This window comes from Corvus brachyrhynchos, unplaced genomic scaffold, assembly GCF_000691975.1.
Source record: "Corvus brachyrhynchos isolate BGI_N302 unplaced genomic scaffold, ASM69197v1 scaffold395, whole genome shotgun sequence".
Taxonomy (NCBI): domain Eukaryota; kingdom Metazoa; phylum Chordata; class Aves; order Passeriformes; family Corvidae; genus Corvus; species Corvus brachyrhynchos.
The window spans coordinates 353,499-363,679 of NW_008238340.1; the positions used below are offsets into that span (position 1 = coordinate 353,499).

The 10,181-nt window shown below is 46.8% G+C and overlaps 1 protein-coding gene across 1 annotated transcript in view; it reads left to right on the forward strand.

The window, feature by feature from the left end:
* Positions 1–9,443, forward strand: part of CUNH1orf167 (chromosome unknown C1orf167 homolog) — an 18,979-nt gene extending 9,536 nt beyond the window's left edge. The window contains exons 11-21 of the mRNA XM_017735012.1: positions 1–158; positions 271–421; positions 822–964; positions 1,487–1,695; positions 2,438–2,582; positions 4,790–5,057; positions 5,623–5,731; positions 5,981–6,185; positions 6,286–6,421; positions 8,221–8,331; positions 9,055–9,443. Of these exons, the coding sequence (XP_017590501.1) occupies positions 1–158; positions 271–421; positions 822–964; positions 1,487–1,695; positions 2,438–2,582; positions 4,790–5,057; positions 5,623–5,731; positions 5,981–6,185; positions 6,286–6,421; positions 8,221–8,331; positions 9,055–9,114 (1,695 nt within the window). The 3' untranslated portion in view covers positions 9,115–9,443. The remainder of the gene's footprint in view (positions 159–270; positions 422–821; positions 965–1,486; positions 1,696–2,437; positions 2,583–4,789; positions 5,058–5,622; positions 5,732–5,980; positions 6,186–6,285; positions 6,422–8,220; positions 8,332–9,054) is intronic.
* Positions 9,444–10,181: the final 738 nt, after the last annotated feature.

The window sequence follows — 10,181 nt, forward strand, 5'->3', positions numbered from 1 at the left end:
AGTGACAGCAGCCAGCACGGCTTCTCCTCCCTTCTGACTGCTGAGGACGTCACACACATGTTGTGTCACAGTTCTTTCCTGCAATTCCACCAGTGCACAGAGCTGCCAGCTGAGCTGGGTGGGGAGCTGTGCTTGCAGACCTCCTTCCCTGGATCTGGGTGAGTTGGAGACTGGTTTTTTGGGATGCTGGTAGGAGCGACCCCTTGTTTGGACTGTCTGAATCCCTTGCCTCTGGATAATCCCTCATGTCATTTCACACCATCCTTCCAGGAGACTTTATCTTCTTCTTTCTTTCCCTCCTCACCCGACGCTTTCGTCTCGCAGAAGAAATTGGTTTGTGGGGAATCAGTTCCAGTCTTTGGTGTTGCAGAGTCCAGATAATAATTCCCAGCCTCTCACCAGTTACTCTGCATGGGAAGAGGTGAGGCTCGAAAGTGTTGTGTAAAATGTAAATATACAAGTGTTTTCTGCATAGCCAAGTTTAGCAAAGAGCCTTTGGGTTTCCATATCAGCATATGGAAGGTCTCACTGCTGTTTTGTCTTTTTTGTTCTCTCTCAGACAGAAGAGTTGGGAGATTGAAACTTTTCTCAGGGTAACTCTTCCCTACCATTTGTCATCTGAGTGGAAGTGGGGCAGGTGTCAAGGATTTAAAAGGGATGTGTTAGAGCCTCATGTCTGGGTGTTCATGTGGGGTTTGTGGGTTAGCAACAGAGCCGGGCAATCACAGAAGTCCCAGTGGCAAGGAGAGGCAGCTGAGCTGTGTGGAGTAACTGTGATATAACAGCAGTTCAAGGCCCTTTTTGGCCTTTCTGGATTACAGGGCTGCAGTTCTGACAAGAAGGTGAGGAGTTGTTGGCAGCAAGAAGAGAAATACTGCCTGCAAAGGTGCTTCATTGTCTGGTCAGCTCGAACTCGACATCATGTAAAGGCCCAGCAGTACTGCAGGCGCATTCGGCTGTCTCGGTAGGGATTGTGCTTTCCATAAGTTTCCTAAAGCTCTCTGTTTCGAAAGCTTTACACTTGCTTTAATAAAAAAAAGGAAAAAATTCTTCCTCTAGCTATCTTTTTGTGTCTTCAGTGGGAGTTTTGCAGCCCATTATTTTGGGGTTTTTCCAGCTTCAAAATGACTATGTCAGAACACAGTAATTTCTGGTTTGATGGGATGCCTCACAAATTAGAGCAAGCCCAGCTCTGCTGATAACAAGTCCTGGTAACTTCCTGTCCACTGAACTGGCCTTGCTCTCTACTGATTCCAAAGATGAAGAGCACAACAGCCTTGGCACAGCCAGGACAGAACACCTTACTCCCAACAGCTTGTCCTGTCCATCATTTCTCCTGACATTTAAAGGGGAAAGGATGTTAACAGATCAGATGTGTTTCCAAAACTCCCTCGCGTATATGTTTGTTGTTAAATTTTCCGCTACCAGGGTGTGTATCTCTGTGAGTTGTTCCTACAGTCAGTGCAGTGACCTTTGTCCTTCTCAGAGCCTTTCTCAGCTGGCACCACTGGGTCATGGAAAATAAGAACCAAAAAGCAGCAGCAGCCCTAAAACATGGAGTTCATTGTTTCCAGATGGCTTTCAGCCTGTGGAAAAGGAGACTGGCCCAGAAAGTGGAAGTTGACCAGAGATTCAGGTGTCATGTTCACCAGATGACTGCTGATGCTCTGTGGCGTTGGCATTCTTGCTGGCAAAGTGAGTTACCCCATCCCACTGCATCGCTTGTGTCTGTAGAAGAGGGAAGCTCTGGGAATGGTTGGGATGAAGAAAGTCACACTTTTGGCTGTGATTATATGCAGTGTTCTTCTGGAAAGGCACATAACTACTCCAGGAGTCAGTAGGTGCATGTGTGACTGCATTCTTCTGGCTATCAGCAGGACCCATGCCCTACTGTTTTGTAGTGCTTTATATTAGGGAAGATGCTCCTTTGGCACTTCTCTCTGCACTACCAAAAGAGTGTTCAAGCAGTGTATTTTAGCAGCTGGGGAGTTAAATGGAGTTCCATACAGCATTCCAAGTTTGAACACTTCTCCTCAGACCAAGCAGTCAGGTTTTGCTTCAGCGGAAACAGGGTGTATCTTTTGGGGTGGCTTAAACTTAGTCCTGATCCCTCAAGGAATTCCATATGCTCTTAAGTACTTAGGCTGTGCCAGGGAAGAAAAACTCCCAATTTTTAATGGAAAACTGCCTTGTAGATAAGAGTGGAAGTGATCTGTGATCTCTTGCAGGGAAAATTTCAAAGAAGGTCTGACTGCCTTGCAGACAAAAAACTACAAGGTGAATTGAAAAGTCTCTTTAGCTGGTAAAGAGAGGACAGGGAATCTTAGCAAGTTTGGTCCCATTTGGTGTTTGCAGGAGATGTATTCTTTGCTCTTGTCTGGACTCTGCAATGGAGACAGTCATTGGGCTGAGCTCAGGAAGGTGTGTTCTCTCCCAGGGAAGCGTGTTCTGAGAGAACTGCAGCAGCGATGGGCTCGGCACAGCTGCCAGGAGAAGAAGAGGCTGGTCCTGCAGACATGGTATTACCAAACAAGGAAGCAGAAATATGCTGTTTTATTCTGGGAACGTTTTCTCCTGCACAGGTTTGTTTCTTGCTCTCAAAGCATTGCTAAAGGAAGCTCTGCTTGAAGAACAATTTACGTAGTAGTATCCACTGTATTCAGAGCAGAGCTTGGGTTTGAAAGTGTGCATAGCTGATATGTAAATGGAGCTTCTGTAGGAGCACTTCTCTGAGGATGTGTCTATTTTAAGGGATCTCTTACTTACAGCCTCACACCCCACCTCATTTTTGTCTTTCAAAAATTCTTTTCTTTCCAGAACTTGTATTCAGTCTTAGTTGTGCAGGGTGGTATTTGTACACTAAGTGAGGGAGAGATGCAAACAAATTTGTGTAGTTTAAAAGTTGAAAGCCTCATTTCACTTAGTATTTGCTGGAAGGAATAGTGGGCAGAGGTCTTACAGAGATCTGATGTTTACGAATCTGAGTCTCTTAGGATTCTGGACGCAGTGTGTTGATTTTATTTAATGTGAAAAATTGAGTTCAGTTTGTTCCTGCGGCAAAGCAGTATAAAGCTTATGAAGGGAGAACCATGATATTCAACTCATCTTGGTGTTACTACAGTATAGGTGAAGCTGTAGTCTGTCTTTGAATCTTATGTTGCAGATCCTGAAAACACAAGAATTAATTGTGTTCAGTGGCTTTCTCATTGAAAACAGTTTTGTTTGTGGTTTATGTTGTATGAGACCAGTGCCTGCCTGAAGTGCAGAGAAGTGTCCAGCTGTAGTGAACCAGGATTGTTGAGGTGTTTCTTTGAAATAATTCAGGAGGATAAGAATGAATAAGATTATTTATGCCAAGGGTTCATTTGAGGCATGAGAAGTGCAGGTTTGGCCCTAGCAGGTTTTCTTTGGAACTGCAGGTTCAGACTGAGAGGACACAAAGATCTGCAGAGGAAAGAGCAACTAAAAACCCATTAAAACTTTGGTGGCTGTGATGTTTAAACTCTGCACTTATGCCACCCAATTGCATTTTCCTCTGCAAATCCATCTGTGTGGCTCCCTCGTGGGAATTGTATTTGGGAGAAGCCCATAATGTTGCTCCTTGCTGTTGAGTCTGTCTCCCCATTAATCTTCCTTCTGAGTCTCCTTTGATGAGAGAGTGCTTCTAATTTCTCACCTGTATATGGTACAGGCCCTGTCTCTTCTGAGGGGGGCATTTTTCATGGTAGGATAACCTGCAATAGCTTCTCTTGATCTTCCAAAAAGCCTGCCAGGCACAGGATATTTACACCTCTGCCTTATGCTGCAGTGGGGTGATTTGCATAATGAAGGTCCAAATGGAACAAGGAACCAAAAGGATAAGCCAGGAGTTAAAAGCAGATTGGATTCTCTGGTTGCAGAGGAAGACTGGCTTCTGGTGCATCAGCCTGCAAGATACAGAGGGATTATTGTGGGTGCAGATTTACAGTGCTGGTAATAGTAACTCCTGAAGTTGTTGATTTTTTGGAATAAAATTGTCTCCATAAAGATTCTAGTTGTACATCCCACATACATAGGGCCTTACAGGGCCTTAGTTTGTGACAGCCAAGAAACAAAATCTGAATCTTGACAACAAGCTGCTGTCATAAATGCTGCAAGCAGACTTAAGGAATCTGCTGGATTCTATGCTGAAGGAGATTTTAGCAGTTTTGTTCTCAACCCATAATGAAAAAGCCTTCATCAAACACCATCTTTCAGGTCAGCTGCTAGCACAGAAATAGATTGAAGACTGACTAATTAAATTCTGGGTTTTGTTTGGTTTTTTTTTTGAGGGATCCAGTATGTGTAGTGGCAAGGCAGGCTAGGAAAAGCATTTGTTTTGTAGGCAAAGGAAAAGCACAGTGTAAGATTGGATTCAGTTTGCAGACGCCTTTGAAGAGGAGGAAGTGCTAAAATGGCCAGAGGAAGCAGACATTCTCTTGAGGTTTGAGTAGGTGTGAGGTAACAGTGCTGGGAACCTAAAGTAAAATGATGGCAGGTTTTCAGCAGAAAGACACTGTAGTTGAAGAGTCTGAACTTGCACCTCCCAAAGATAAGGCACTGGAAAAATAAGTGGCATAGGGAACAATGCATAAATCTTCATTGCAGAAGGAATAATAGGAACAGGCTTTTTTCTTGTTGAATGCTCTTTGGCTTGCTTTGATCATTTATGTGGGACACTGCGGGGCAGGGGAGAAGGTGGAATTTGGTCTGACATGGAATTGTGACTTTAGGCATCTGTGTCTTTTCTGTGCTTTTAACTGCTTTTCAGGTGCCTTGTCACTTGGGCCCAGGTCACTGCGTGTAGACTGAGGCAGCATGAAGCTCTCTCTTATTTTAAAAGAGTCAGAGAGCACCGTCTCCTTGTTGTGAGCTTTACTAAGTGGAGGGACAAACTCTTGAGAGCTGAAAAACGGGTGCCAGGAGGGAGAAACCACAAGTGGCAGGAGCCCTCTCCAGGTAAAGCCTGTCACCGCTGGCGAGTGGCTGCAAGAGGACAGCAAGCCCTGCGCCTGGGATCTGTGACTACTGTCAAACAAGTAAGAGAAGATAAAGTTCCCTATGAGACAGTTACTATTAACTGTCTGTTCCCTCACGAAGACTCAGTGAGTCATGAGGCACTGAGATAGTGTGACAAGGCTTGTATAAAAACCTGTTCTGATTTGTGGTGACTGCTTAGTCCCTGCTGTGAACTTCTTCACAGACTGCGCACACAACTTCATCACCATAATCTGGCACTGATTGCAGCAACCACATGGAGTACAGCAATAAGGAAGGGAGACATTTTGACCAGAGAGATGAGAGCACTCCTTCCTCTGTGCTCTAAGATGAGATGGGATAATCACTGTCCCTGCAGAGCAGAGTGAGCTGTCAGAGTTGCAGCTTTTTTCAAAAGACTCACAGCTAGCAAACTACAAAGAGGTCGATTGATTTGGAAGGGCTGAGTCAGTCCTGCTGGGATCTCATCTGTGCAGTTTCCAGCCTGGGGTCTAGCACATTAAGCTACCTGCAGAGTTGTGAGCCTGTCTCTCTAAGACTGGTTTGTGTGAGTGCTGTGTGCATTGTGTTTACTCTTGGCTGCAGCTGTGTTATTTCTGTTTGCAGGCGTGCAACTACTGGACCAGAGCAGCTGCCTTTTCCCAATGCTTACGGCAGTGCAATACCCTCATAGGTTTTAGGAAAAGCAGGAAGATGTCTCTCTCTCGGTCCACGAGTAAGATGATTTTCCCTCCTCTCTTCCTTTCACAGGGCCATGTGGGGAGTGTGAGTGAGGAGGGAAGGGGATTAGTGTTTACCAGCTAAATGACTGGGATTCCTCTGTGGACTAGGAGCTCATGGCAATCAAACTCAGTGGGTTTCTTCTGTGTTCAGGAGTCAAAGGACTAAGGCCTCATGGCAGCTTTGATCTCTCCCTCTCTAGCTCCAAGGTTAGCTCCTGTGTCATTCCTCTTTTGTTTCTTAGAAAGCAGAAGAGGCAGAGAAGATTCAGCACCAACTGGACTTTTTCCCAGTACCATTCAGCGCTGGCTGGTGATCTACAGGAACCAAAACAGGGCTGAAAGGCTGCTGGAGAGACGTGATGTGGTAGGACACTCTCGTGCACATGCAAGGATCCAGGAGAACACAGCAGAGGTGGACTTGGAAGAGTGGGATAAGAAGTGGCTTGGGTAAGTGGAGTGGAGGGCTCTGGGCTTCCTCTTGCTGATACCATCAGGGAAGGGCTCCATTGTATGACTGGTAAAGCTTATTTGCCTCCTTTGCCTGCAGGAGGAAATACCTGAGGTGGTGGCATCACACAGTGGTACTGCACCAATGCCAGCATGACAGGAGACTGCTCTGTCTGGCAAGGGGATGGCATCAGTGGAGGGAAGCTAGCAGGGTGGTGATACTGGCTCAGGTGTTGGTGAGTGTCTGGTGCCACTGGGGTGGCAGTGATGGGTGTTACTGGGCAAGCCTGCTCTGCCTGTAGCCTCACATACATCCTGGGAGATGAGACCTGGTGTTGCTGCCTGCTCTGAGTTTCCGCTCCCAAAGACACTTGCTTCTGCCACGTGCTCCGAGCTCCTTTGTTCTAAGCAGGGGCAAAACCAAACATAACTCAAACTCTTTAGCAGTGTCTGATTGGCCGGTCACCCCGGGTCCGCCCCCAGTCCTCCCCTTTCCCCTTCTCCTAATAAAAGAGATGATCGAGGAAGACCCCGCCCTCTCTTGGCTCAGCTATATTCCTGTGAACGTCTCTTATTGTCTGTTTCTTTTGAAAGCTTCTAACTGTGGGAAATTGAGCGAGTAGAGAGCTATATTTCTCCCTCTTTGCTTCTGCTGATGGTATTTGCTTTGCAGCTGATACAGGTACTGATTTTAGAGCTACTAAAGTGCTAGATTGCCCGTGCTACCTCTCTAGGCTGCTCGAGGCTTTCTAAGGCATTAAACCACTAGCCTACTGGAGTTAGCTCTGCACGTCCTGCTGTGCCAGCTCTGTGTGGCGAGGTGTTACTTTTTGTGTAACATCGAGCCCAGAGCCTCAGCCTGTACCCTCCCCACACCACGTGGCGTGGGAATGGCTGGTAAGCAGAAGACCCTTCTTGCATGTTTTTTTTCTCCGGACCTGCTTTCCTGTGGTAAATCCAGAATTCTGGTGAGTATTTCCCTGCTGGTTTAGGGGCTCCTGTCTTAAGCTGGTGCCAGTGCAATCTTTCTTTTCTCTCCTTTTTAACGATTTGGGGCTGAGGGTTTGTGGTGTTGCTTTCATAATGGGATCTGACGTTTCTGCACACCATAGAGAAATATACCACCAAGTTCAAAGCTACCTTTCTTGTACTGGGCATAAATACCCTAAAAATCTAGTTAAATCTTTTGTACGATGGCTTTTTCAGTACTTTCCTAATCTGACCTCCGAGGACATAAGATCTCCTGAATTTCGGGATAAGGTGGGGAGAAAACTCTCCTCTCCTAGGCGTGCAGGAGACGAAAGTTTCTGGTGCCACTGGGGTGGCAGTGATGGGTGTTACTGGGCAAGCCTGCTTCGCCTGTAGCCTCACATACATCCTGGGAGATGAGACCTTGGGGTTTCATAAGTACCAGTGTGCACCAGAAATCCTGGTTTGCTGCTGTGGCTAGTTTTTTCATTGTTCTTCCTAAATGCCAGCTTGACAGACTGGCATATCCACAGACTTAGTTGTGCTTTGCCCTTACAGATGGGAAGCTGGAACAGGATTTGTCTAGATTGTCTGTAGACTGTGCAAAAGGTTCACAGGAATTATTATTATCTTTGTCCTCATCTGTGTTCTTGGTACATCCCACTGGTGTCCACAGTTTACCAAGAGCTGTCATTTGGCTTCCCCTTCTGCTTACACCCATATTCTGCCTGGTTCCTGGGCATTAGCTGTGTGAGATGTGCTCTAGCCCAGGTAACAAGATGATGCCTGTATAATGTGGGCATCTCCATAGTCACTGAGGAGCTGTGCTGGAGCACAATGGGACATTGTTCTCTCACCAGGGTACTGGGACTTAATTAGCCACACTATCTGCAAGAGACAGTAGTTCAGCAAGAGCTCTGTTATTAGTCAGCTCTGTTTGTTACCAATGCAGAGTCATTTAAGAGGGACCCAGGAAAGCAACTGGAACAAGGTGGGACTGGAGGGAAGTGAGGTAATTTGCCTGTCAGAGCCCAATTAATCTGTGCGCTGCCTCTTTTCCGGGCAGGACCAGGAGCAGCTGATAGAAAAGGCCTGGAGGGTGTGGAGACGGAGATATTTGCAAAGCTGCGTGGTGCAGAAACTTTTGGAGGAGGAAGCCAAGAGCCTCCTGTCTCAGGTAAGCATTTATGACTGCTTCAATTCAGTGGACCTCAGTGGTACAAAAAGCACCCCAGATGGACAACTGGTGTTCCCTGTATCTCTCTCCCTGCACAATGCACTTGCTTAGGGAGAATTAGGGAGAAGTTGAATACATCAAGGAATGGGACTTGCCAATAAAAAAGGAAAAAAGCTTCCAGCTTTACATGGGTTCATCTATGGGTGTTTTTCAAAGCTTTGTGTCAGGAGTCAGTTCCCCTGACACGTGCCCCCTTCCCTGCTGTTATTAGTGATGTTAATCCTCTAATCCCCTGCCTCTTGAGACCCCACTCAGGGAAGAAACAGGCTCCACACTGGTGCAGGAGGACTGTGCTGATTTGCACCCAGGGGCAAGCAAATCACTATGAATTTCAGCGAGCAAAGCCTAGAACTCATATCCAGTGTGCTCCTCTGCCTGGCTCCGTAAGGGTCATGCAGGATTAGGTCCTCCTTTAAGGAGACAGGAGCAGGTACTGAAAATAGAGGGCAGAGGAAGCATTGGTCTTTCTTTTCTCACATTGATTTGTACTCTGCATGCCCCATACTGGCTCCAGGAAAGACAGGGAGGGGTTTTGAGTGAAGGGTTAGGGAGCTGGCAGAGCCCTTGCTAGAAGGAAAGCTGTATGTTTACGGGTTCTGTGAGAATGGCTGCAGTCCCCCAAGGGCAACTCAAGTGTTTGATTTGTCCACTTTCTTCTTTCAGGCCTTTGGAAGGTGGCAGCAGCTCACAGCATTCCAGTGCAAGGACAAAGGATCCTGCTGACTGGAGTAGGCCTGCCTGCAGCTGCTGCTCATTTCAGGACATGTGGAGGATACGGCTCCTGTCACAACAAAGAGCTGGTCCTGGGCCATCAAGAAAGAGAACACTCTGCTCTTACGACAAAAACAGTGCTGCAGGCCAGAAGGATGACAGCCAAAGAACAACCAGGAAGAGATGGTACCTAGTGAAAGGTCCTCTTTAAAGGATTTGTATCCTACCTCCGTAGCAGCACAAACGGAGAAGTTACTCCCAGTTGTTGTGAGGTTGCATTCTCTTCTCCTCTGGACCCTGCTTTTGCTGGAGTTCTGATTAAAGGTCAAAAAAACACCTTATAGGCTTTCCTTTTACTCAGTGTTTTTTCCCTGGACAGGAGCTTGGTGTCAAGGGGGGAGTATGCAAATAGAGTCTTAGAGATGAGCAGGAGTTTATGGGTGCTAGGTCCTGTTGATTCCAAAGTCTGGATTGGGTAGGTGCAAACACAGGTCTTTATTTTTAGATTTGGCTTTTACCCTGGGGGAGCAGATTTCCACATGGCTCCCACCTCCTCCCCCTGTCTAGGTCTATCAGCTCTTCATTAAGCCTTTCAGTGGGTGGCCAACCTCCTGGCTGCTTCCTGCTGGTTCATTTCTGTGCTGAATGGGCAAGGGATGAAGAAACCTGCTGGGAACAGCTGAGCACCAAAAGCTTTGCTGAGGCAAGACAGGCGTGTCTGATCCCCCGCCTTCCCATTACTTGCCTCTGTGATTGATGCCCTGTAATTACCCTGGATATATGAGCCCAGTCTCAGACAGCTGTAACAAGAGGGTCTGAAGAATCTGGAAAAGGCTTTTCTTCCTTGGCTTGTTTGAAAGAGATGCTCACAGCATGGTGGGGATCTTGAAATCCCACTGGGAATTGCCCCAAGGTCATTTTCCTAGCCTGTGGCAGCTTCGAAGGATTGTCAAGTATACAAAGGAGCCTCAGTAGCTTCCCCAACCCCTTATTCCAATGCCATGAGGCCTAAGGCTGTTAAGAGTCATTAGGCCAGGAAAGATAGGTTATCTTTCCTGATCTAAGCTTATCTTTTCCTA